This window comes from Vicugna pacos, chromosome 2 (assembly GCF_048564905.1).
Source record: "Vicugna pacos chromosome 2, VicPac4, whole genome shotgun sequence".
Taxonomy (NCBI): domain Eukaryota; kingdom Metazoa; phylum Chordata; class Mammalia; order Artiodactyla; family Camelidae; genus Vicugna; species Vicugna pacos.
The window spans coordinates 77,544,964-77,572,347 of NC_132988.1; the positions used below are offsets into that span (position 1 = coordinate 77,544,964).

The 27,384-nt window shown below is 37.0% G+C and overlaps 1 protein-coding gene and 1 long non-coding RNA gene across 13 annotated transcripts; one reads left to right on the plus strand and one right to left on the minus strand.

The window, feature by feature from the left end:
• Positions 1–6,918, minus strand: LOC107034906 (uncharacterized). 5 transcript variants are annotated; one of them, XR_012061143.1, is made up of 8 exons: positions 6,690–6,918; positions 6,397–6,566; positions 5,949–5,984; positions 3,775–3,848; positions 2,941–3,071; positions 2,580–2,635; positions 1,259–1,334; positions 1–197 (listed from the first exon to the last, which is right to left on the minus strand). It is a non-coding gene; the product is annotated as an uncharacterized lncRNA (long non-coding RNA). The 5 variants fall into 5 exon arrangements; XR_012061141.1 differs by having other exon boundaries at positions 6,678–6,917; XR_012061137.1 differs by having other exon boundaries at positions 6,718–6,912.
• A 166-nt stretch (positions 6,919–7,084) lies between these two features.
• On the plus strand, positions 7,085–26,768 carry THAP9 (THAP domain containing 9). Of its 8 annotated transcripts, none has more exons than XM_072942626.1 (7): positions 7,111–7,218; positions 10,960–11,175; positions 11,789–11,857; positions 13,764–13,959; positions 15,321–15,624; positions 16,811–16,961; positions 22,198–26,768. In XM_072942626.1, exons 2-7 carry the CDS (start codon positions 11,165–11,167, stop codon positions 24,185–24,187), a joined length of 2,721 nt encoding a protein of 906 aa, XP_072798727.1. In that variant the 5' UTR covers positions 7,111–7,218; positions 10,960–11,164; the 3' UTR covers positions 24,188–26,768. The 8 variants fall into 8 exon arrangements, with proteins under 8 accessions (XP_031544548.1, XP_006198264.1, XP_072798704.1 ...); XM_072942618.1 differs by lacking the exon at positions 7,111–7,218 and adding an exon at positions 7,326–7,393; XM_072942603.1 differs by lacking the exon at positions 10,960–11,175 and having other exon boundaries at positions 7,107–7,218.
• Positions 26,769–27,384: the final 616 nt, after the last annotated feature.

A 27,384-nucleotide genomic window follows, 5' to 3' on the forward strand; every position in this document is an offset into this window, starting at 1 on the left:
TTCTTATTCATGATGCACATCTTTTATTTGCATAATGATTTGTGGAATAAAGAGCGAGCAGCAAAGTTTATGCAATAATTCAGTTAATATTGTGACAACTAAAAGTTCAGCTGTGTTGTTGCAGGTCAGGTGTTGTTTAACTACACTGTGAAAACTGATATTCATGCATCATGTGTGTTGCAACGGTGCACCTGCATCTAAAAAGAAAAACTTGCATTAGTTCACAAAATAGTCAACTTTTAACCCAATTTATTTAACTACTAGGCAAGCCAAATCCTAGATCAAATAAAAACTAAAGCTTTTCTTAAAAGAATGCTAATTCTAAGACTGAATTACTTGTTGTATCTAGAAGAATGTTCAGAGATAATGTAACAGAATTCTTCAAATTAGGATTTACAGTCCAAAGACATCGTTTTGAGAATTAGGCCCTCTCCCCTCATTTCAATAATCTTGAGGTCTGCAAAAGAGTAAAGTTCTGGACAACTATACTGTTGATTATAAAACTTTACAATCATCACAAGGCACAAAGCCATATGTAAATAAAATTTATTGGATAGCGGCCACTATGTTTACTGCTACAATACAGTAGCATCCATCCTATTAAATTGTTTAAATTTTGGTTTTGAATGTACTTATTTTGTACATTTTTTCATTAAGGATCACAAAGTTTACATCAACTTATATGTCTGTAGGAGTTTAAGAAATAGAAAATTAAATCAATATTGGGTATTCACAAGAATCTTCCCCTTTATAGTCCTTAAATTTGAGAAACACTGCAAGATAACACATCTATTAATCACAGATTAATCTGGTATTAGATTAGAAATTCTCAGCTGACCACCTGCCTATCTACTGTTCTTGAACAAAGCTAAAGTTATAGGATGGTCATCCACTGTCTTATCAAAGAGTTCTTTATAGAATATCCAATAACTCAGCAAATTTAAACCCCAGAACATATGATATCTAAAAATTTTAGGACCTGAAAGGATTATGTCATTAGTTTGAAGAAAAGATGACTATCAAGGTTAAAAGTCCTGCCCCCCCCCCACTCAACTGTCTATCCTGAATCAAGTCTATTGATCTGAAAAATTATATTATCTTTGAAGTCATAGTTATGTTACCTTTGAAAGCTGAAAAAAATAAGGAAAAAATCTTAATTGAATATGATACCCACATTATGCTCAAATGTCATTTCAATCTTTTTGCTCAGATGTCATTTTGTCTTTTGTCAAAACTAAAAAATATATAAACTTCTTACCTTATTATAAATCTCTAAATTCTTGATGAATCTGACAAATGATGTTCTCTAAGAAAAACACCCTTCAATTCTATTCCTAAAAGAAAAAACATTTAAAGGCAAGTCAGTGTACAGAAACTACATATCTGTATGCCTCATGATTTTCTTTTTTCCATTATGTCCTCATCCACATACATTAATCACAACAAATCATGATGTGAACAGCAGTGGAAAAAGTTTAATCATTGGACATTTATACTTTTTTCTCATTTGCAACTTAAGTTCTAGTCAAGGTTTTTATTGCTTAGCCCCCTTTAAAATATAGATAAATGCACATTTCTATAGATTTCAATTTTCTCATGTAGAACAGATAAGACCTCCAATTTTACTATCATTGGAAAAAACTCATAAGAAAGATAAATTTCAAGCATATCATTTATCTACTTTGCACAGATTACCTTATGCTAACTTGGAGGTATTGTCTTAACATCAAACCTGATATGGAAATGGTAACCATACATTTGAAAACTGGTTATGCCTTGCTTCATATGTAATGTTTCTGTTATTCGACATTTCCAGTGATCAGAAGCACTAAAACTTTCAAGGAAAAGAGGGAGAGTCATCTCTACTAAGAACTTATAAGCAGTGATAATGTGAAAAGACTCAAAAGATTACAAATCTCAGGCATTAAACAGAATGCTGACAATTAGGAACATCCTGACTGCTTGACAATGTTTTTATTTCACTCATTAAGAGGGAAAGAAGAGCTCCTGGCAAGGCCCAGCACCCCTTGCAGGCCTTCCCCAGCTGGTTGGGGTGGCCTTAGGCTTGGCTGGCCGCCCCCAATGCCTGAAAATAAAATTAAAATACAATATAATAAGGAACAGAAGCCCAGAGCAGGGGAAAGCAGCAGGAAGGAAAGAAAGCATACTTGCCACACTGGATAAAAATCAAGCTTTTGGCAAAAAGGGCAACTGCTTGAATTTTGCTGCTGCATATTTACACCTTTACTCTATCCTATGTCAAATATTCGTATAACTGCCTGTAAGTAATTGGACTACATTCCTTCAAAAACAGAAATTTCAAACTTTTCCAAGTCAATCTGCACCTCAGGTAAAGTAATAGGGGAAGGGATACAAAATTTCTAGTCTAGTTCCAACCAGCTTCTCTTAACCCCCTCCACCTAGGGGGAATTGGGAAAGGGGATATGAGTCCAATAAAAATAGTATTTCATTAAGGTAGAGTATTCTGACTATAAAGTGAACTTTCTTAAAACTCTCAAAAGGAATGTAGCACCACTTATAGTTTATATATACACAGGCAAGAAAGAAACCACACGTACCTTAGAAAACAGAGCACTTGTTTGGATACAATGCTCTCATACTTCTAATTATCTGACTTAAGGATCAAATATCAACTCTCTTGACTTAATACATTGAAACATTTTTTTAAAAAGTTTTTAATTAAAGTGTGGTTGTCAACCTCCAGGATGGTCCCCAATGATCCTCCACCTCCTGGTATTCATACCTTTGTATAGTGTCCACCTATACTGCACCAGGATTAGTCTCTGTGACCAATAAAGCAAGGCAGAAGTGATGTTTTGTCACTTTCTAGAGTAACTTTTAAAAGACAAGCTTCCATCTTGGCCTTTCTCTCTGTGATCATTCCCTCTGGGAAAGCCAACTGTCATATTATAAGGATACTCAGGCAGCCCATGGGGAGGTTCACATGGTGAGGAAGAACTGACGTCTTCAGCCAACAGCCATCAAAGAACTGAGGCTTGCCAAGTGAGACAGTTTGGAAGCTGATGTCTCTCCTCTACCTCCTCTGCCCACTGTAAGATAAAGGTTTTTTGTTTTAAACTGTCAAATTTTTGTTACATTGCAATAAATAACCCAGGTCACAAACCATATCCCAGAAGTAAAATGTACAACTTATGAATCAGTTGAAAAGTTCTGAAATCTTGGGAAAGGATCAGATTAAGAACTGTCTTCACATTTATTCACCAATAATTTCAAAACCTCAAGGCTTTTCTGAAGCAAAAACAACAACAAAACAAAACAAACAAAAAACCCCAAGAACTAATAGGATGAAAAATTTAGCAAGAATGTAAGTCAGTTACTAGAAACACATTTTACTTATCAAGATGACAAATAAATGCCCTAGTATAACTGACTAAAAAATCTGACAAAAGGATAGGTGTTCAATAAGGACAATACCAGTCCTAGAAAGCAAAAGTCTATTTACTTTCATAGGGTTGTTGAGAGAAATAAGAAGTGTTTAAAACAAAAACAAAAAAACTGTATATGTGTATAAAACACTTAGTACAAAGCCTGACATATAACCACTTAATAAGTTTTAGCTGTTACTATTTTTTTTTCAGGTGACCAATGAATGAGATTCTATACCACCAAACAGGAGAGTAGATTTCACCCAAGCCTTTATAAAATCCATTTTTACTCAATAATCCTCCACTTTCAACTCACTACTTTTGTTCCAGGAATACTTAATACATTTAAAACAAAAGGATATACTACCTCCTCTGCATACTTTGAGTAAGTGGCTTCCAAGACCCAGGAATCTTCTTCTGACATTTCCAAGAATATAATCCCTGAAAAGAGATATTTTATTTTAAATTACTTTGTCCAACGGTCAATGCCTTTTACAAACATCTTTAATGTAGCTTACATATCCTCATTTACATATTCAATAATCACAACGGTTCATTATGTGAACAGCAGTGAAAAAGTTTAATCACTGGATATGAAGTTATTGGAGGAAACAGATACAATCAAATGATTAAATTGGGAACTTCAATGTCATCAGTAAAATGATACCAAATGCAACAAAAAAGCATGTAAAACTTACAGGCAAGTGTAAAAACACATAAATACAACTCAAAATGAATGATTCCATTTATAAATGGTTGCATACTTCCCTATCCAGAAGCATACTAAAGAATACCCAGAGCAGCGACCCACTGTGGCTTCTGTAAACTGAGTTGGTTATTTTCGTTTAGCAGGTCTACAATATTTAAGCAAATCTGTTCTGCAGCATAGCAGTTTTCTGCAACTCATCTGTAATTAGAAGAATGCTGTCAAAATAATGTGAGAGCCACATTATCTGGAAATCAATTCAGCATAAAGGAAAAAAGCCCTCTTTGGACTCTGATGCTGAACTGGCAGCAGTAAGAGTACTTTGAGCTCTATCTTAAGAAAATGAAAAATGAGTGCCTGCACCGGGGGCTCTCTGCCCAGCAGCACCCACCTCCCTCTCCAGGCTTTCAGCAGGTTACACTACCTGTGAACAACTATCTTAACAGCAGTCCATTTGCCCAGGGCTCCATTTCCATCAGTAATACCTAGCACCCACCAAACTTGCTCTTTTAATACACCTTAACGGTAACTTTAAGTCTCTATTTAAAGTTACCTTTAATGTGGTAGGAGGGCATAAGAATACCTCCCAGCTACCAATCACTGTTTATTTTAGAGATTATAAAATTGCGTAAGTTTTGAGTAGTCAGCCCTAACCCTATTTTCTGTATAAGTCCTGCTTCTTTCAAATGCACAATTTTGCTGAACAGGAGGTTTTTTCAGGAATTCATATAACATTATAGCAGAAACACGTGTCTATTTGTGCATGAGGGGTTGAAAGACAAATTCATCTTAGACATTGTCTCTGCACTCAAGTAGCATCTTCTAGCAAACTGAGTCCTTAAAAAAAGGCAACCGTCACAATGATATTACTTTCACATCTACAAGAATGTGGAGAAATTGGAACCCTCATCCATCGCTAGTGGGAATGTAAAATGGTACAGCTACTTTGGAAAAAGTCTGGCATTTCCTTAAGCGGTTAAACATAAGAGTTAGCATATGACCCAACAATTCCATCCTTAGGTGTATACTCAAGAGGAATGAGAACATATGTCTACACACAAACTTGTACAGTAATGTTCATAGCAGCATTATTCCTAACAGCCACTCAAAATGGAAGCAACTCAGATGTCCACCAACTGATGAATTGATAAAATAAAATGTGGTATACCCATACAATGGAATATTTTTTGGCAATAAAAAAATGAAGTACTGATACTACGACATGAATGAACCTTAAAAATATTCCAAGTGCAAGAAGCCAGTCACAAAAGATAATACATTAGTTTCTGATTCTATTTATATGAAGTATCCAGAACAGGCAAATCTAAACAAAGATTAGTGGTTTCCAGAGGCTGGAGGAGGGAAAATATAAGTGACTACTAATGAAAATGGGGTTTCTTTCTGGGGTAATGAAAATGTTCAAAAATTGATTGTGGTGATGGTTGAACAACTCATGAATATACTAAAAACCATCGAATTGTGCACTTTAAATGTATTAACTGTATGGTATTTATTTGAGTTATAGCTCAATAAAACTATTACCAAAAAAGTAAAGCAACCAATTTTTAATTAAAAACGTATTTATTTCTATTTAGCCTCACTCAGGTCTTAATTGGTTGAGTGCTGGAACTTTCTAACAGTCTAATCAACTGACAGTGACTTAAATCCAGGTCCTACGTCTTGCACATCCCCCATGGACCAATCTTCCCCAAATTCATGAACTATCTTTAGGCCATGTAACTGTTAACAAAGCTACATAAGCAAAAGCTATGTTAATTTCATTCACATAGGACACAAGCATATTATAATGGAAAGCAACTGTAAATAAATAATACCTTGAGATGAATCTTTGCGGCTGGAATCTGGATAAACTAAACAAAAAGGGGGGAAAGAACGATCTTGTTTGGAAATATTGGAATCAGTCTTGCCAACTAGAGAAAAATTAATGCTACAAGCATTTGTTTTCTATAACGGGCCTCTAACGTCAAACAGGAAAGATGCCACTTCATATGCTATAGATCTCTACAAAGATACAAAACAGAAACTATGATCTACTTTGGCCCCATTTTGTTTCTTCTATGAAAACTGAAATCGCATACTGTAAAAATAAAGAGCTTAACAAAGACTTCGTTCTAAGATCTTCTCACTCCTGAAAGCTAACCACCATGCCCTACATCCCAACCAAACCCGTTTAGTTGCCCCTCTCTCCCGCCCCTCCTAGTACTGCTGTTGACAGTCCCCACGAGATCGTTCGCTTCCCCAGAGCCCCGAGGACCTTCTTACCTTAATTCCTTAATTCCTCCACTGCAGCAAATGATCCTACAGAAAAGCGTTCGTTCAACTAAAAGTCGACGTATCTTCACATCAGATTCTTATTCAAGCTCCTCTGAGGTCACATACCTATGGTCAACCATTCCACTAGCTTCTACATTCATTATCTCTGCATCAGGGAACTACAAAATAAAATGCAAGGAAATGACATGCCCCTCAGTAAACCATTTATTTTAGATCCAACTTAGCCTTCCGTATTTCTGGGGAGCCTCATTGATCCCTCTCCCTCCTACCCCTCTCATTACATCCTCCAGTCACTTTCTGAGCTCGCACCCGGAGACCCATCGGCATGCCTCTGGATTCGCCTCAACTTTGGTCCAGCCTCTCCCTTCGCATTCTCTGGCTGGGCCTCACAAGAAGCGCGATGGCACTGGATTTAACCACAGCGGAAGAAAACGAGTCTTCGACAGCTAAATCCACTAACCACCCTCGAACAGAGACGAAGGAGCGGCCAAGTGCTCGTCTTTATGCCCCTGGCCTTTCAGATTGGCTGCTGTGACACGACGCGGCCTGTGATTGGCCACGGCGTCAAGCGCAGAGCCCATGGAGAGGAAGGGTGGGAGCCGAGCGCTTTAAGAGCCCGCCTTTCCCAACAAGTAAAGGTTGCAGCCGCCGAGTCATCGGGCGGAGCTAACTTTATCGTGATTCATGCTGTCGCGGGAATACCGACGGTGGAGCTCCACGTAGCAAGAAGATGACCCGAAGTTGCTCGGCTGTGGGCTGCAGCACCCGGGACACCGTGCTGAGCCGGGAGCGAGGCCTCTCCTTCCACCAGTGCGTGAGAGCAGCCTCCGCGCTAACTCCCAGCACGGCCAGAAGGGCTGTAGGCCAGGGTGGGGCGGGGCCGGGCCGTGCGTCGCCCCGACGTGACGTGGCGTGGCGTGGCGTGCGTAGCGCGGGGGTAGGGCGGGGAACCGGGTCGCTTGGAGAGTGGGGGTTCTTGCTTCAGGTCCTGCTCTTTTTACCTCCGCCTGTCTGTCTTTTTGTCATTGCCTACCCCTGCTCGGTAGCTTTTAGCGTTAATTACGCGGTAGGCGTCGGTCGTCTTAGGAGAAGGAAAGGCAGTTTAGAATACCCGTTGAAGGCGTGAGCTTTTATTGGAGTGCGTGGCTTGCTCCAGAGCATGAGTACAGATGAATTTGATACGGAACTGAACTCTGCTCTCCATCCCGGCAAAGCTAGTTTACTCCAAATTGTGGTGAAGGAAGATCTAACGTTGACTGCAAGGCGCGAAGCGAGGGGAAGGGCGGGGGCGGCTGTGTTCAAAAGGCCTTAACTCTTTGATGGCTTTTAGGGTTTTTTAAAAAGCAGTATTTGGGGTAAGGGCTGTAGGGTGCAGACTTTATTCTGGTGGGTTGAGGGTGAGGTATCAGGTTGGTATTTTGAGACTCTCAGTCATCAGCCTTCTGGTTCCAACCGGTGGAGTCTAGGTGCTTGTGGTCAGCAGGTAGTCACCACCCTCCACCTTGGTGGGGCAGGGGATGGATGGTGTCTTAGTTTTTGCAAAACTACTCAGAGATATCCATCGGATTGTTATGTATATCTCGTGAGGAACTGGGACTGTTTTTATCACTGAACTGTTCAGGCTATCTGGGTTAACTGCTTTTCCTTTTTTTTTTTTTTTTCCTGCATTCCTTCACGACCCTAATTAGTAATTGCTTGAGTCTGCTCTTTGGAACTCAAGGAAGACCAAGGAGACTAAAGGCTTTTTTTTGGCTAGAACTAGGAGGCACAGAGGGGTTTTTGTACCCGGGAGGGTCGCCCAGGGACCTGTTCGGTTTCAGATTTTCATCTGTAGTTCCTGTAGTGACAGTTGTCCAGTATTCTTAGCAGAGCTCTGCAAGCCTGGTCCAATTCTGGCTGTGTCTAGTCATGGCAAGAAAATTTCATTTGGCTCAAGAGAGGGGCATGTTTTCAGACCTATCTAATTTGAACCCACATCTGTGGTTCAGTCTGGTATAGGTCATTGGAATCAATGAGAACTAGAAAAGTGGGTAGAACAGATCCTCACAGACGAAGAGAAGTGTACAGTACTTTAAAAAGTGGTAGCCTAGTAAGGCAGTATGAGATGTAGGGAGTTAAACCACTGACAAGGGACATTTATGAAAAGATCAGAAAGAGCTGTAGGGGACAAGTGGTATTTGAGTTGGACCTTGAACTTTACCTAAGTGGGGGAGTGGGGTGGAGGAGGATAGCATTTAAATAGAAATAGCATGGAAAAATGTAAAGGGATGAAAAGTGAAGCTATAATGTAGAAGAGTGGAATAAGTAGCTTGAAGGCAAATTATCTAAAAAAAAATGTAACATGTGAGGTTAAGTAGTTTCAACTATGAATGGTAGGCCTTTTGTGGTATTGCTTGTTTTAAATAGGGCTGATTCCTCCACCTAAGCTGTTTCCTAAATTGTACCCTTTCTTCTCTGGGATTTGTTTCCATCAGTTAATTCCTTTTCTCTCTTTCTTTTCTTTTTTTTTTTTTTGAAAAGCTTATTTATTTATTTAAATTGATTTATTATACCATTTTAAAGATTATTCCCTATTAAATTTATTACAAAATATTGGCTACATTCCCTGCATTGTACAGTACATCCTTGAGCCTATCTTACACCCTGTAGTTTGTACCTCCACTCCCCTACACCTAAATTGTCCCCCCGCCTTCCTACTGGTAACCACTAGTTTTTCTCTATATCTGTAAATCTGCTTCTTTTTTGTTATATTCACTAGTTTGTTATATTTTTTAGATTCAACATGTAAGTGACACCATGCAATATTTGTCTTTCTCTGATTTATTTCACTTAGCATAATGCTCTCCAAGTCCATCCATGTTGATGCAAATGACAAAATTTTGTTCTTTTTTATGGTTGAGTACTATTCCACTGTGTATGTATGTGTGTGTGTGTGTGTGTGTGTGTATATATATATATATATATATATATATATATATATATATATGCCTTATCTTTATCCATTCATCTGTTCATTGGCACTTAGGTTGCTTCCATATCTTGACTATTGTAAATAATGCTGCTCTGAACCTTGGGGTGCATTTATCTTTTTGAATTAGTTTTTGTATTTTCAGATACATACTCAGGAATGGAATTGCTGGGTCATATAGTAGTTCTATTTTTAGTTTTCTTGAGAACTGTTCTTTTATTTTAAACTGCTCCCTCTACTGCTTCATTATCTAAAGACACTGAGCATGCTCACAAATTCTTGAGCCTAGGTGCACCTCTACACTACCCTGCCACTCTCCTTTCCTTTGTAACCAGGTTCCTTAAGTCCTGTTGATTTTTCAACCTACTGTAGCCAGGTATCTGTCACCACTGTAATGAAATAGCACTGACTGAGGGTCACCAGTAATCTTGCCAAATCTAACTGAGCACTTCTAAATCTTTCTCTTGACCTCTTTTACCTTGTATGTTAATTTTTAACGTATTGACCACTTCTTGAAACTCTCACCTCCCTTGACTTTATTGACACTCTTTCCCTAGTTCTCTCCCTTTACATGAATTTTTTCCTCAACTTTTTGCTGCCCTGTTTTTCCTGTGCCTTCTTCCTAGTTTCCTTAAATAGGTAATAACTCATTTATTGCTTTTATTTGTTTTATATATGAAGGACCAAAGTAAGACCTGCTTAATTAAAAAAAAAGGAATGCAATAATTACAATAGTCTGCTCTGATTCCGCCAGTCTGATTTCTTCCCCATTCATTCCATTTTCTAGATTCCTGGAAATGATTTTTCTAAAAATGCACATGTTATCAGGGGCATTCCCTGAAGGAAGGATTTTAATCCCTTGAGCTCTTCAGTACCTAAAAGACATAGGCCAAGCTCCTCTGTGAAGCCTTTCCTCATACACCTCTCTTCCAACCTGAATTACATCCACTCCATACTTCTATTATTGTACATGTTGGCAGAATTAAACACAGGTCTGTGTGTGAATGGGAAGGAATCGTCTGTCTTCTGAGATCTGGGAAGTTGTGAGGAAGGCAGGAAAGAATAGACAGAAAAAAGAGAATACCATGGTGTTAGTGCTGGCGACAAGGTAGTATTTTTGAAGTAAAGGCTCAGCAAAAAGGTAGTATGAGAAGGAGAGAATTAGTCAACTTGTCATTGACTGAAGCCACCATCTTCAAACTATTTGATTGTGGTGCTCTTTCCATAAAAAATTTTGAGTACATTCCTTTGATATAAGCATAGTGATTTATAATAATTTATAAATTCATATATGATGTGATGTACTGATCAATATTATGAAACACAAAAAATAGAAGATGGGGCACTAATTACAAAAATAAATTCTAATAATTTCTTCTACTCTCAGTAGATGGGTGTAGACTACTGTGGTGGCCATTGACCTGAAGGCTGGACCCAAAGCTTATTCTAATGCGTACAAGACCCTTTGTGATCTGACCTCTAGTTACTTACCCAGCCATCTGTAACCACTCCCAGCTACCTCTGTATTCTCCTTTCAACCCTCTCAAGCCTTCAAGTTAACCTATTTTTCAATGCTTTATCAGCCAGGAAGATCCAAGTAGTTGTTTTTTATCTCTGTTTCTGCATCTGCTTGAAGTGGGCCCTCTCTGCATGGCAAACTCTATTGACACTTCAGCTCTGGCTCAGATTATTATGTCCTCTGAAACCTTCCCCAGCATCATCACCAGAGCTGTGAAAGAAGCAGCAAGGACATAAGCAAGAGGCTCTGGTTGAAAAGCCTGAATCAAAATGACTCAGAGGTGTGGAAACTGTTATTATGAGAATATTGGTGCTCTCTCAAATGCATAAATGGCGAAATGCAAAGTGAGACTGGCAAGTTAGATGTTAAGTGACCCTTTGGTTCATTTCTCTTTTTGTTGATGTAGAGAGATTAAGAAACTTACTTCATAACCAAAGAAATATACATATGATCATTTGGAAGCATTTTTGCCTGAATGTAATGAATTCTATTTTTAAAACTATTTATGAATCATTTCAAACACAGTAGCAGCCAGAAGAGACTTAAGTTATGGATATAGTTAAAGCCTTGCCCCTCAATCTTTGCTCTCCCTCCCCAGAGGTACCTACCATAGAAGAGGTTTTGTTAGCTGCTTTTCTGGAAAATATTTGATGTGTAGGGAGACAAAGGTAAATTCCTGCCAGTAGTGTAAAAAAGGCGTGGTCAACAGAAGGAAGAAAATGAATTCTGTTTTACAGTGTAAACCAATTCATTATTGTGTATATGAGATGATGTTTGGGATATTTCTTCTACCAGAGGTGGCTTGAGACTAGAGAAACATGAATTCCAATTTCAGTTGATTATTTCCTGGTGGCTATACTTGGCTCTGATTTTGCTTTCATCTTTTGTAAAAGGTTGAAGACCTGTCTTGCAGAGTATTTTAAGACTAAAACTAAGCCTTTGAAACATATATATAGCACAAGGTAAATGCTTGAAAAGTAGTATCAATTGTTACTACCAATTTAATGTTGTACAGAACTCAAACTAGTTAGTCACGCTGGTTAGACTACAGTATTTACCAATCGTTTCTGCATCATTTTACAATTGGAAATATTTGTTTAATACGTGGGGGCAAACCTACAAAGCTGTATGGGATGGCTTGATGTGACTACCTCAAGGGCTCTAGGCAGCCCAGGCCACCCCGTGGGCTTAAGGGGATTGATAGTAGTACCCTGCTGGCATTGCTGCTGGGAAGCTTTGCATCAGAGAATCAGGCTAGTAATGTAATTTGGTGGACTAGCCAACTTTTGCTGGCTCCTTGAATGGTTAGAGACCACACCCAATCTGGAAACTGGTCTCACAAACACGTGCCATCAGTTATGAAAAGAAGCCAGTGAAAAGAAAGAAATGTGTCTCATCTTTGTTGGAAAAATAATTCCCTGTACATCCTCTCTTGGTCAATTAGCATCATCCTCCTGGAACAATAAAATTCCCCAAAGTGGAATTAGTTGTTCCTAAGAAAGAACAAACTTTGGATACTACTTTACCATTTACGAAGTGCATTTGAATACGTATGTATCCTCATGTACTCTTACTACAGCCCTGGAGGAGGCTTCAGATTGAGAGATGTATCTAATACCACGTGGTTGATAAAAAGAAAATGAAGTGTAAATACAGGTTTTCCAATTCAGTGTTCCTTCTCACAGTGGTTGAGAGAGTATCTCAGAATTATGTTTTATTATATGGCTGTATTATTTCCTTAACAATTAGCTGAGAAAATTAAAATTTCCACCAGTTTCAGTTCCTAAGAACTATGTGCTTTAATGCTTAAACTAAAATATATAAAAGTCATATAGCTTCCTATAGATCTGTCTTCAAGATAAAGAAGAGTGCAGAAAGAATAGTTCTGTGATTTTCATTATATTAGTTTCACGAGTTATTTTCCTCACCCATTTCTAAATATTATAGTTTGGCTGGGATTGACATAGAGAAATGCAGAGTAACTTTTATATTCCAGGCTAGCGAAAAGTGGTGCCTTTCAGAAGAAAGTAGGAAAATGGAGTATAGACAATGTACTTGTTTTCTACTGCAAAGTAACACATTTTCTTAAAATTTAGTGGAAACATCTGTTTTCTCACAGAATTTCTGAGGGTCAGGAATTCAGAGGGTAAGGAATTTGGGAGTAGGTTAGCTGGGTGTTATGGGGTGTCTCATAAGATTGCAGTCAAAATGTCAGCCGAGACTGCAGTCATCTGAAGACTTGACTGACACTGAAGGATCTACTTTGAGAAAGGCTCTCTCACATGGCCTCTGGCTGGAGGCCTCAGTTTCTTGCCCAGTGGACTCCCCATAGGGCTGCTGATAGCGTGGCAGGTACTTCCCCCATTCAACACAGACAACTAGGACAAAGCCTCGTTGCTTTTTCCGACCTAATCTTATTGCCCTCTATCAGTTCTGCTTTTTTAATATTCCTTAGAAGCAAATCACTAACTCCAGCCCACACTCGAGGGGAAGGAAATTGGGCTTCACCCCTTGAAAGGAGGTGTAATAAAGAATTTGTGGACATAGTTAAAATTGCCACAGGAAAGGAAGGACACACATATTAAATTTAAGCAGATTCTGTTAAGGCTGTGAGGGCAGAATGTGGTAGGGTATTTCATGTGAGAATTGTCCACATACAAATGGACGAGGTAACTTAGATACTGAACTCTTGGATTCCAAAAATCAACGAACTTTGAAAAATGAAATCAGATGAAGTGAATTTAACTTAAACTAACCAGACTTAATGTTTATATAAAGAAGCTAAATAATAAATGGGTTTATGTAATAAATACTGTAGTATTACTATAATATCTTCATGTTAATGGAACTTTAATATGATTGCTATAGATTTCCAACTGATACCATACAGCGCTCAAAATGGATCAGGGCTGTTAATCGTATGGACCCCAGAAGCAAAAAGATTTGGATCCCAGGACCAGGTGCTATGCTATGTTCCAAACATTTTCAAGAAAGTGACTTTGAGTCATATGGCATAAGAAGAAAGCTGAAAAAAGGAACTGTGCCTTCTGTTTCTCTATACAAGGTACTTAAATCCAGGTGTAAACAAAACTAAATTTTATAGAGCCTTTAAAAATCAAGACAGTTCACATTATAGCTAGAATTTGCAGAAATAAAAACTTAGATCGTAAAATAAATTTAATAGTAAACTTAAATGCTTAGAAAATTAGTTTAAAAATACATATGTAATATTAGTAATTGTGCTTTGGAGCTTTTTAAAAAATAAGATGTATGAATGCAAATCATATGTCTAGCTATACATAAAGGTTACTAAGCTGATCACAAACTCAAGCAGTGAATATCAGCAGCCTTAGAATTCAGGCTTTTGTTTAAGTATGAGGTAGTTTTCATAATACTTTGAAGTTATCTACCCTTTTTTTGAGTCTCCCTCCAAAATGTTAATTGGTCTTGACCAAAAACATAACCTAATTATTAGCACTGATACAGAAAGAGGTATAGGAAAATAGAAGTCTTTCTATGAGTCAGTCACCGGTATTGGTGTTACAGTCTTATGCTTCTTTTGATTGTTTTTATTTTGTCCTTCTACCCCTTAGCCACACACTTGTAGGTGACTCAGTCACTGTCTGCAGTCTGCAAATAGTCATCCACCTGTTCTATCTTGACACTACCCAAACCTTCCTCTTACTCACTGGAGTCTCCTTATTTTGGTATTGTTTTACCTCATTCCTACTTTCCTAAGAATATAGTTGGTGTCAAATCCAAACTCATAGGTTCAAAGAGCTTTCTATTAATTGATTTGTGCATCTCTTAAATAATCTGAATTCCCTTTTCCAACCACATATACTTACCCACTGTATATATGGAAAATCAACTTGCTTTCATGCTTTTGTGTAAAATCAATGTTACTATTTATTGAGAGACCTACAGTGATCTAGGTGTTGCACTAGGCGATTTACATAAATTATCTTACTGTATTCTCAAATCTGTATTATCCTTCACGTTTTATAAATGAGATGAGGGATTGTAGAGGTTAAATAATAACTAACAAGTAAGGGATCTGGGAGTCTTAATTCCAAAGCTCATGCTCTGTCCTATGCCTTCCTCTCTGCACAAATAACTTCCCTTCCCCTCCATTAACTACTTAAAATTCCCATGAAACCTTCTCAAATTATCACCACCCTTCCCTAGTTACTTTAATCATTTCAGAAACTTTCAGCATTGCATTACTCTTTCAGTATAGAAGCAAAACAAAATACCCTGTTTACACTGTCCTAGAAACCATACATTAAAGTCCGAGAATATAACCTTTTCTTTCATAACTAACTCTTCAGGCAACCAGGTGAGTGGTTTGTATTCAGTGGTATTTTTATAGATAATCATTGTGTGATAATTTCTAAAATAACCTTCATTTTCTATTTGTCATAGGTTCTCCAAGGTGTACACCTTAAAGGTAAAGCAAGACAGAAAATCCTAAAACAGCCACTTCCTGATGATTCTCAAGAAGGTGCTACTGAGGACCATAACTACAGTTTAAAGAGACCTTTGACTATAGGAGCAGAAAAGCTGGCCGAGGTGCAACAGATGCTACAAGTGTCCAAAAAAAGACTCGCTTCTGCAAAAAACTACAGGATGATCAAGAAGAGAAAGGGTTTACGATTAATTGATGCACTTGTAGAAGAGAAACTGCTTTCAGAAGAAACGGAGTATCTGCTACGAGCACAATTTTCAGGTATGTTCCCCAATGACCTGTAATATTTACAACAAAGCTCTTAATTTTTCTGAAATGTCATTAAGTATTTATTTTGCTGTTGCCTATGAAAATATGCTATTAGCTGAGAAGTGAAAAGTCTCAGTGGCATAAGCAGGAAGAATGAAAAGTCATCACCAAAACCCTTTTATGGCTTTCCATTTTCAAAAGTAAAATATTTATTATAGGAGAAGCAAAGAATTGTATAAATAATAAAAATAACATATAGTCCTGCTACCCAAAGATGAGATCATATACCATATAGTATACTTTTCACTTTTTATAATCTCACTTACCCATGCTACTGCAAATTCTTTCTAAACAATTTTAACTTCTATGTAATTTATCAGTAAAGTCTTTCTGCAGTGAGTTGAACTAGATAATCTGCAAAATTACTTTGACCTTGAAAATTATATGAGTCTCCAAATTTTCCCACAATACTCTCTGTAGAGTATATGTATGTCCATTGAAAGATTACCTAGTCTTCTTTGTGCACCAGGATATTTGAAGAGGGGGCAGATAAGCAATACCAACTTACTTTTTGATGATAGCATCAGAGATTTTGTATTTAAAAATTCTGGTAAAAAAGAAGCATGTCTTGTGTCTGGAAAAGAGTAGGTATCTCCAAAGGAGGGAATATTTTGTGTTTTCCCAAGAGAAGAATACACGTAATAAATAGGAGTCCACTCCAGGAACAAAAGGTTTTTGTCTTCTCTCAATAGTGGAAAAGATTGTTCATTTTGAATATAGTACCCTATCCCCAGAAATGTTTCTTGTGTCTTATTTTCACTCTCAGGTAGATGGTAACCAGGGAACAAAATAAAACAGATAAATGTCCTCATAATCCAGAGCCTTAATTTTATGCAGTTATTTCATTTTCTTCTCTGTTCCTCTAAAAATCTCCACTCAGGCTGTCGATGAATAGTAAAACATAGTGATTCAAGTTGAAACATTTTTCTCCCTTCTTTCTAGTGAAAAGATCCAAGATGAACAGGATAACTCGATCAACAGGCTCCATGGTTGGATATTATCCTCTGAACAAACTCGGTTAAAATGTGATTGTGTTTGAATTTTGGCGCCTTATGCATTATATCCAAATGCTGTGATCGATACCTGAAAATGTTACTGTACACATTTTTCATCACAAAGAATAAATTTATTTTAACAGATTTTAAGTGGGAGTTGTATAACTGGAGAGAAACAGCCGAGTACTCCACAGAAATGAAGCAGTTTGCATGCACCCTCTACTTGTGCAGTAGCAAAGTCTATGATTATGTAAGAAAGATTCTTAAGCTGCCTCATTCTTCCATCCTCAGAACGTAAGTGAATTACCTTTTAGATGTTAAATAAAACAAATATTTTGCACTTCCGTTACATTTTATACATTAATGCTGTTAGTATTCATACTTTCCTTTAGTCCGCTTTCTCTTTTTAAAAACTTCTACATGGTATTTGCACATTATCACAGTCAGTATTTTACCAGCAAAATGAAGATGTGTAGGCTGACAAAATTTTCTGCATCTTTCAGATGGTAGAGACACTCTGAGTGATAAAATCTGAATCTTGAAATACTGGAATTTCTCATACGCTTTAGTAGTTTTAATATGTGGAAAATCTAAAATAGTTTGAGACTGATGCCATAGGTTTGAGGCAAAGATCAAAAATCTGAATTTTTTTGTAAGCACTTTAGTTGATGCCAGTACGGGTTGTCCAGACACAAGATTATGATAAATAATTTTTTAGGATTTGTGGTCAGAGTACACAGATGTGTGAAGCAAACAACACCATGACTTTATAGTAGTCTCTTATAAATTTAATACTCAGTTTTTACTGTTTTTTTATCACTGATTTTACAGACTCCTTTTCATTTTTATTTATTTGGCTTAAATGGCAGAAATAGATTGTCTAGGGTGCTGGAAGCTAGAAGCTGCAAAACAGCATGTTGTCAGGGTTAATTCCTTCTGAGGACTGTAAGGTAGGGGGCTGTTCCGTGCCTCTCTTCTCAGCTTGTAGATGGTGGTCTTCTCCTTGTGTTTCTTCACATTGTCTTCCATTATCCATGGGTGTTTCTATGTCCAAATTTCCTTTTTATGAGGACAATAATCATATTGGATTGGGATTCGCCCTTATGACCTCATTTAAACATGATTACCTCTGTAAAGACCCTTTCTGCAAATAAGATCTACTCTGAGGTACTGGTGATTAGGACTATGACATATGTTTTTTTGAGGGACACGATTCAACCCATAGCAGTCACTTTCTTGTTGCATAAGCCTCCCCTTACCCATAGTCTATAGCCTAACCCCTTCCCGTGGTTTACTGAGCCTCTGCGATGTGGCGCCTGCCGGGCTCTGCAGCGCCTCTCTTGCCTCCCTCCCTGCCCTCTGGAGGGCTCGTATTCCATGTTCCAACTGTAAGGCATTTCTTACTTCTTCTCTTAGGAACTTGCTATCCCATCTGCCTGAAATGCCCATTCTCCCTTTTAGTCCTGGAGATTGGTCCTCACCCTTGAGGCTCAGATTTCTATCACGTCCTTTCTTAAGCCTGGCCCGCCATTCTTCCGATCCTGGATTGCACAAACACAGTACAGAACTGAATCTTAGTACTGACGACACTGTCTTCCCCGCTAGCCTGTGAGCTGCCCAAGTATGAGGACTGCTTCTGGTTCTTTGTTACACCTCCTGCCCTGGCGTGGTGCCTGGAACACAGTGGTCTCTTGATAAATATTTATGGAATGAAAGAACGCCTGGATGGTCATTAAGGATTTTGAACAGATGTCAGGAAGAAGTGAAGTGGACCTCAGGTCGCTGTCTAAAGAGCAGCACTGTAGCTGGGGCAGAGACCAGCCAGGAAATGCAGGAATCTTCTCTCCTGGAAGGTGCCTTTTAGTTTCTCATTGCTTCAGCTTTGAAATGGACTCACAGGGGCTCTGAGCTAGAGAAACTCTTGGGTATCATGTAGTCCAACCCCCTCATTGTAAAGAAGGGGAAAGTTGAGGCTTGGTGAGAGGAAGGACCTTAATTATTGTGAGGTTTCTCTTTTTTCCATTTTGGGGGAAACATCTTTTTTTCAATTGAGATGTAATTGACACATAACATGATTATTAGTTTCAGGTGCACAACATAATTATGTATTCAATATTTGTATATATTGCAAAATGATCACCAGGGTAAGTCTAGTTAACAGCCATCACATACATAGTTATAATTTTTTTCTTGTCATGAGAACTTTTAAGATTGACTCCCTTATAGCAACAAATATACATAACAGTATTATTAACTATAGTCACCATGCTGTACTACTAAAAAAAAAGAATGAGAATTTCTCTCTACACATACTATTAAAATACTACTACTAATAAAAATTTAGAAATGAGAGAAAAAGAAGGAAAATTAATCAATTGTTCCTCTATATTATATATAAACAGTTATTATTGACACACAGGGAATTTTCTTCCAGTCTTTTTTCTGTGCTTAGATTTACTAGTTTTTTACATAGTTTTGATCTTGAATAGCTGCATAATGTCAGGCATTCATACCCTGCTTCATTTGGGCATTCTTCAACTAGCAGACATTTACATTGTTCTTATTTTTTTATTCTAAGTGCTATTCCATACATTGAGATGAACATTTGTGTGTAGGCTTATTCACTCTCTTCCATAATGTGATTTTTACCATGTAGGCTAGATATTACACTTATTTATAAATGTCTACTTTCTAGTAAGCAGGAGACATTTTTATAGATACTGTGTTGCCATCTCCTCCTCCTATACCTTTTTTAGTCAGGTCCTCTCCTTTGCACTGATTTTAAAGCATTACTTACTGATTTTACACTATGGTTTATGTGAAACATTCCATATAACTTCCCATCTTTGTTTTCCCCCTATGGTTTTCTTCATTTCCTATAGTTCTGAATCAACTCTGGATTAAATCTTCCCTGGCCATTGCAGCTCACACTGGTCTTTTTTTCTCTCAATTCATTCTGCATTTTGTAACCTTTGCCATGTCATTATTTCGGTTTGTAATTTTAGTACTCAAAGAGTTGCTTATTTCTTTGAGCGCTTTGTATGAAACTAAAGTACCTTGTTGAATGTGATAGTAATACATGCTTGCTATAAAACATTGCAACAATATGTAGGTATATAAATACCAGACAGTGAAAAATATTTATAATGCTTACATTCCTCTAATCTCACAATGTAACCACTGTTAGTGGTTTGGTGTATATTTTCCCAGACTTCAAAAAAAATTGTCTATCAACAAAATTTTGTTTTAATAGTCAGCTATTCCAATTAATTTTTTACATAGTTATGACATATTATTCCAATACATTAGAAGTACGCAGATTTCATCCTAAAAAATCTGGATGGTCAAATATATTCGTATTTGATTACATTTCCACTCATTTCCCTCATTTAAAAAGTTGTATCTATTTTTAACACATCTCTGCTTAAGTATTAGTTCTCTTTAATCATATTGAATATTCATTTATTCAATAAACATTTATTGATCAGGAGCAGCCTGTGAGGCAGGAGGAAAACCAGGAGATTTCGATGGCCTGAAAGCCAAGTGTAGAAAGCATTTCAAGGAGACAGTGCTCCACTGTGTCAGTGCTGCTGGGATGTGGGGTGGTAAGAAGAGAACTGACCGTTGGATTTTGCAAGATGGAGAGGTCATTGATGACCTTGATCTATAGATAAGTCCCTGAAATATTAACAGTGATTTTTACTTTCTTTTTTGCACTTTTCTGTATTTTATTTATTTATTTTTTAAACGAATGTGTCATTTTTTATAATCAGGGAGAAAGTTCTTTAATTTTGAATGGTAGAGGGGAAGGCTGGTTTAAGAGAGAAATCAGTTGCTTCCCTACAACTTTAACTCACAAACTTTGTTTAGGTATTTTACTCTGTTACCAACACTTTGAAAAAAAAAAAAAAAGAAATCAACTAGTCCACATATCTATCTGCCTAACGTTCAAAACATTACTCTAATAGTTGAGGACATTAAGATACTGTTTAGATTTCCATTTAAAAATCAAACTTACCAGAACACAAGCTTTTTTAAAAACATATTTAAACTAGAACTTTTATTAGAAGCATTAAGTAGTTTCATTACATACTGCACATGTAACACGGTGTCTTTGGTGTCTTTGAGAATCCTAGTGCAAAAGAAGTAAAAATTAAAACTTGGTGACACACTTGAAAAGGGTTTTCAACATAGTAGTGGGCTGCAGCACACTGATGGAGGCCCCCTATACTGTTTTCTCATTGTCTTATTATTTTGCACTATTTTTAAGTATAAATAACGATTAATACTTTTGTATCCTAAATAAATTATTAGCTACTTATAGTCAGAGTATGTCTTTTGGATCCTGTAATGGTGTTTTTCAAACCCTTTAGTGCATCTTGAGATCAGTTTTAGTGGGTCATAGTTGGCATTACATTTTATATACACATATTTATACACACACACATATTTGTGTGTAGCATCAAGTAAGGGTAAATTCTGTTTATGAAACTTCTAGATTGCAGCAAAATATTTGAAAAGCCCTGTCCTGAAATAATTATGGAAGTATGTTAAAATTTCAATTAAATAGAGTTTGGCTGTCCAGGAAGAAACCTTGGCAACCTAGAATACAGCCCCCAAATCAGAAATTTAACTTAAAAATGTCATTTGAGTTACAAAAGCAAACTTCACTTACGATGAACACCTCAGTCTACCTCAGAATCCATTTAGTCTTATTTGAGAGAATTATTAAACCTAGCTGTTCCCTTTCCCAATTTACAACAAATTAGAAAGACTAAATTAGAACTAAGTGAAAAGAACTCTGTCTGTTAGTGACAGACACCAACAGTAATAGGAAAGAATAACTAGCAATCTGGGAAGGTCAGAGCTGCTATAAAAGAACTCCTAAGATAAGTGTAGGTGCTTTGGATAGGAGCAGTCTGATGCAGACACCTATTTGCCCCAAAGGGCATAATTCTGATACTGTAAGGGGCAGTGAGGAAGGCACTGAGCTAGGATGTCAGGAAAGCTGACTTTCACATTCATGCAAGACCAGCAGCATAATATGGGCCAAGTGGCTTAACCTCTCCCTCTGTCCCAGTTTCCTAATCTGTAAAATGGAGTAGATGTACTAGACGTTCTTGAAGTCTCGTTCCCCTTCAACAGTGTTCTCATTTCAGTGAATTTACAGGTAAGACTGGATTATGCTCTAAATCATAAATACATCATTTTGAACAAACTGGGCAACTGACTTGTATACTTCTTTTAAGGAGTGAATAAGAAATTAAAATTATTTTGTGGTATGTTTGCATCTTAAAATACGTTTCTGAGTTTCTCTATTATCTGACTATTTCATGGTAACTATATGAATGTGCTTGAGAATATCTGTAGAATTTGGCTACTTATACTTGGCTTTATTTCTACAGGAATTGGAGGCCACTTTAGGACCATTTAAGGCATTTTCCCTTTTTGTTTTGGTTTTTGTTTTGCATTTTCCCTTTTTGAATTTCTTCACTTGTGTTTTATATTTTTCATTTTTTACATTTTCTAGATGGTTGTCCAAATGCAAACCTGGTCCTGGTTTCAACAGTAGCATTTTTTCTTTTCTTCAACGGAAAGTAGAGGATGGAGACCAGCGATATCAGTATTGCTCACTGATAATAAAAGGTGTCTCTCTCAAGCAGCAGCTTCAGTGGGACCCCAGCAGTCACCACTTGCAAGGGTTCATGGACTTCGGTCTTGGCAGACTTGACGCTGACGAAACGCCACTTGCCTCAGAAACTGTTTTGCTCATGGCAGTGGGTATTTCCGGTCTTTGGAGAACACCTCTTGGCTATTTTTTCATAAACAGGGCGTCTGGATATTTGCACGCTCAGTTGCTTCGCCTGACGATTGGCAAACTGAGTGACATCGGGATCACAGTTCTGGCTGTCACGTCTGATGCTACAGCTCACAGTGTTCAGATGGCAAAAGCATTGGGGATACATATTGATGGAGACAACATGAAGTGTACCTTCCAGCATCCTTCATCTTCTAGTCAACAGATTGCCTACTTCTTTGATTCTTGCCACTTGCTTAGATTAATAAGGAATGCATTTCAGAATTTTCAGAGTGTCCAGTTTCTTAACGGCACAGCGCACTGGCAGCACCTTGTGGAGTTAGTAGCACTAGAGGAACAGGAATTATCGAATCTGGAGAGAATCCCAAGAAAACTTGCAAATTTGAAAAACCACATACTGAAAATGAATTGTGCTGCCCAGCTCTTCAGTGAGAGCGTGGCGGGCGCACTGGAATGTTTGCTGTCTCTAGGTCTGCCTCCTTTTCAGAACTGTACCGGGACCATCCATTTCTTACGCTTAATTAACAATTTGTTTGACATTTTTAATAGTAGGAACTATTATGGAAAGGGATTTAGAGGACCTCTCTTACCTGAAACTTTTAATAAAATTAACCATGTGTTAATTGAAGCCAAGACTATTTTTGTTACATTAGCTGACACTAGCAATAGTCAAATAATTAAAGGTAAGCGAAAATTGGGATTCCTGGGATTTTTGCTTAATGCTGAGAGTTTAAAATGGCTCTACCAAAATTATGTTTCCCCCAAAATCATGCCTTTTCCATATCTTCTGACTTACAAATTCAGTCAAGATCATCTGGAATTATTCCTAAAGTTGCTGAGACAGGTATCAGTAACCAGTTCTAACCTTACCTGCATGGCATTCCAGAAAGCTTACCATAATGTGGAGACCAGATACAGATTACAAGATGAAGTTTTTCTAAGTGAAGTAAGCATCCTTGACATTTCAATTGCTCGAAGGACAGACTTGGCCCTTTGGACAGTTCAGCGTCAGTACGGTGTCAGCATTGTAAAGACTCTTTTTCACAAAGAGGATATTTGCTACGACTGGTCTGACTGTTTGCTAAGTGAGGCATTACTAGACCTGTCAGATCATAGGCGAAATCTAACCTGTTGTGCTAGTTACATTGCAGATAAATTATCAACTCTTTTAACATGTGAGGACTGCATCAGTGCACTCTATACATCGGATCTCAAAACCTCTAAAATCGGATCACTGTTATGTGTTAAAAAGGAGAATGGTGTGCATTTCCCTTCAGAAAGTTTATGCCGAGTCGTAAATATTTGTGAGCGAGTTACAAGAACCCATTCAAGAATGGCAGTGTATGAATTATTACCTCCTCAACAGAGGGAATTTTATCTTCAACAGAAAATATTACATGAGCTTTCTGGGCATATTTATCTTTTTGTAGATTTAAATGAGCATCTCTTTGATGGAGAAGTATGTGCCATCAATCACTTTGTAAAGTTACTAAAGGATATAATAATCTGTTTCTTAAAGATGAGAGCTAATGATCTAGCTCAGCCCCCTTTAAAACACAATTCAGAAAAGACTGAAATGAAAACTTTGTCAAGGAAACACTGGTCATCTTTACCAAATTATAAATGTTCAAGTTTTGCTAATAGCAGTAAATTCAGGCATTTGCTAAGTAACCATTCAAATGAAGGGCCTAAAATAAATTAAAAATTCTTATTAGAAATAAGTAGTCAACATTTATTTTAATGTTCAACTTACCATATTTTACAAATTGACCATTCTGCACAGTGGACAAGTTTGCAGTTCTGTTTTACTGGAATATCTATTATGCACATTACCACATCTGCTTGGACTTCGGTAAGGCTTGCAGCGTTTCAGTTACCCAAAATATAGAAAGCAGTAAGTCAGTAGGAACAGACCAGCCAAAAGGTGCTGTCTTTGAATTTACTACTATATGACTGAGTAATTTGACTGGACATACTTTAAAAATGAGAGAATGACAACGAGGAGCCACCAAAACATTGAGTCCTTTTATAAAAATTACCTAAAAGAGCATTTGTTCACAGCTCTTAAGAATATTAACAGGATACCTATCAAACCTTGAACATAATCCTTAGTTACACATGAAAATCAAGATACGATTTGAAAATTAGACTAAATTAAACATCAAACACCACAAAAATCCATTTGCTGGGGTACCCTGAAATGGAAATAATTACGCTTTATCAGGCAGAAGGTAAACACGTGAGCCATGAGGTGGTTTTGTGCTGCAACTGAGCTGGGGAATGTTGGGGACTTCATGGGTGATACCATTTTCACAATCCATTGTCCCTGGACTTCAAGGTACCACTTTTGAATGATAGAATGGATACTTTCTTGACTCCTATTGGAGGAACCCAGTGCTCATCAGAGAATGAGAAGAAGCCTTTACTTCAACTTCTGAAGTCCACTTGTGTTTGCAGGGAGGCTAAAATAATGAAACATACTTTCAGTGTTGAATAATGGCATTTCGTAGCATGTGATTAATACAATTGGAAAAAATGATCAGTTGAGACAATGAGTATGAGAAAATTTGTCTTAATTACATAATGAATTTTTTCAGAAATTTAGCAGAAGCTTAAATAATCGGAAGATGGAGACTAATACCGAGGACAATTTTCTTCGTTCTCTCACACCCAGATTTGAAAAGATAAATAGAAAACCATGTAGGTATATGAACTTTCACAAATTGGAGTATTTTAATGGACAAAAGAATTAATAGCACATTATTCACCTGTGTATGTAAAAATGTACTTATTGTTACTGCGTGAATGTTCATAAAGTATAGTTAAGATGGAAACTTAGAGTTGTAAAAGATTAATGATGAGCTAAAAGTTTTTATTAATTGAAATTCTTCTTAAATAGGATATTTTGATATATTTTTGCTTGTTCTACCTCAAAGGCTTAAGTTTTGAAGTGTAACCAGAGCTGTACTCTTCTACATTTTATATAAGGGCTATTGCTGAGAAGTTTAAATAGTGTGGTTTTAGTTTTGTTTGCAACAGAATGAGTTTAGATGCACCAGGATGAATCTCAAAGGAAGCCTGTTCATAAATCACCACCTTTGACTTACTGCTTATATAAATCCAAGTTTTATACTTGATCTTTACTTAAACCTGGATTCATATCTGTAGTGTCTTATGTTCTTTGCTGTTACATTTGACTAATGTACTATATATTCTATAATTTGTTAAAATAGTGTTTTGCATTATTTAAGTGCTGTAAATTGGACAAACATTGAAGACAAGAATCTTCTCATCACTGCCATTAGCACAGTTAATTGCTGTTGTCCTAATGAAAGTATTCCAAGTCTGATGTGAGATTTACTTGATATGATGATATGACAGTGAAATTTTTAAAATAAATTATTTGTTCATATTTAATTAGGGTGATTTAGTTTACAACTTCTACCCAGCACCCTTGTTCTTTATTTCCTCTGGAGAAAACGAACCTTTCTTTCAGAAATTTATCCTTCCTACTTTCAGCAAATAGTGCTGGAATAGCCAGATGTGCACATGCAAAAGTATTAACTCGAAATGGAACAAAGACTTCAATGTAAGAGGTAAAACTGTAGAACTCAGAATAAAAGAGAGTAAATCTTTGAAACTTGGATTAGGCAATAGTTTCTTAGATATGACACCAAGAGCATAAGGCACACAAAATAAATTGCATTTCATCAAAATTAAAAACTTGTGCTTCTACCATCGTGGAAGTGAAACACAGCCTGTAGAAAATTTTTGCAAATCATGTATCTGATAAAGGCCTTGCATCCAGAATATACAGAGAACTCCTATAACTCAATAACAAAGGAAAATAATCCAGTTTTTTAAATGGATTAAAAAATTATGAACAGACATTCTTCAAAGGAAATATACAAATGGCCTATAAATACATGAATATGTGCTCAACATCATTAGCTGTCTGGGAAATGCAAATCAAAACCACGAGATACACTTCACACCCACCAGGATGGCTATAATAAAAAAAGACATAACAAGTGTTGGCAAGAATGTGGAGAAGTTGGAACCCTCATACAGTGTTGGTGGGAATGCACATACTTTGGAAAGCAGCGTGGCAGTCCTTCAAAAGGTTAAACATAGAATTACCATATGACTCAGCAATTCTGCTGACAGGGCATATATCCAAATGAAATGTGCACAGATTTCATAGCAGCATTATAATAGCTAAAACGTGAAAAAGCCTAAATGTCTAGCTGATAAGTGGATAAATAATAAATGTTGAATCCATACAGTGGGTCACATGGGACGTGTGTTTTACTTTATAACAAACTGCCCTAAGTGGTTTTTTTTTGCAAAGTGATGCACCATGTTGTACTTCAACCAGGAATGTAGGAAAAGTTCCAGTTCCTCTGCTTCCTTCCGAGTACTTGGTATTGTCAGGGTTTCGTTTTTAATTAGCCATTCTAATGAGTGTACAGTGATATTTTATTGTGGCTTTCATTTCCATTTTTCTAATGACTAATGATGCTGAACATCTTTTCATAGGCTTATTTGCTGTTCACATAATCTTAGGTGAAATGTCTGTTCAAGTCTTTTGCCTGTATTTTGGAAGGTTGGTTGTTTTCTTATTGTTGTATATTCTATCCAGAGAAGTGCATTATCAGATGTGCTTTGCAAATATTTTCTCCCAGTCTGTGGCTTTTATTTTACCGAGGTATCACTGATGTACAGTATTATATGTTAAAAGTGTACAACATTCAGTTTTTAAAGATAATGTAGCTTTTACTTTTTTAGTGTTTTGAATAGCAGACATTAATTTTGATAAGTCCAATATACTAATTTTTTTTCTGTAGGGCTCATACTTCTTACTTTAATGTCTAAGAAATCTTTGTATAACGCAAGATC

Bases quoted from the DNA above. Each gene is read 5' to 3' on its own strand.
- THAP9 (XM_072942603.1), top strand. From the start codon at position 7,139: ATGACCCGAAGTTGCTCGGCTGTGGGCTGCAGCACCCGGGACACCGTG. The intron at 13,960-15,320 runs GTACTTAAATCC...TATTTGTCATAG, and splicing joins CTTCTGTTTCTCTATACAAG to GTTCTCCAAGGTGTACACCT. The intron at 15,625-16,810 runs GTATGTTCCCCA...TTATTTTAACAG, and splicing joins GCTACGAGCACAATTTTCAG to ATTTTAAGTGGGAGTTGTAT.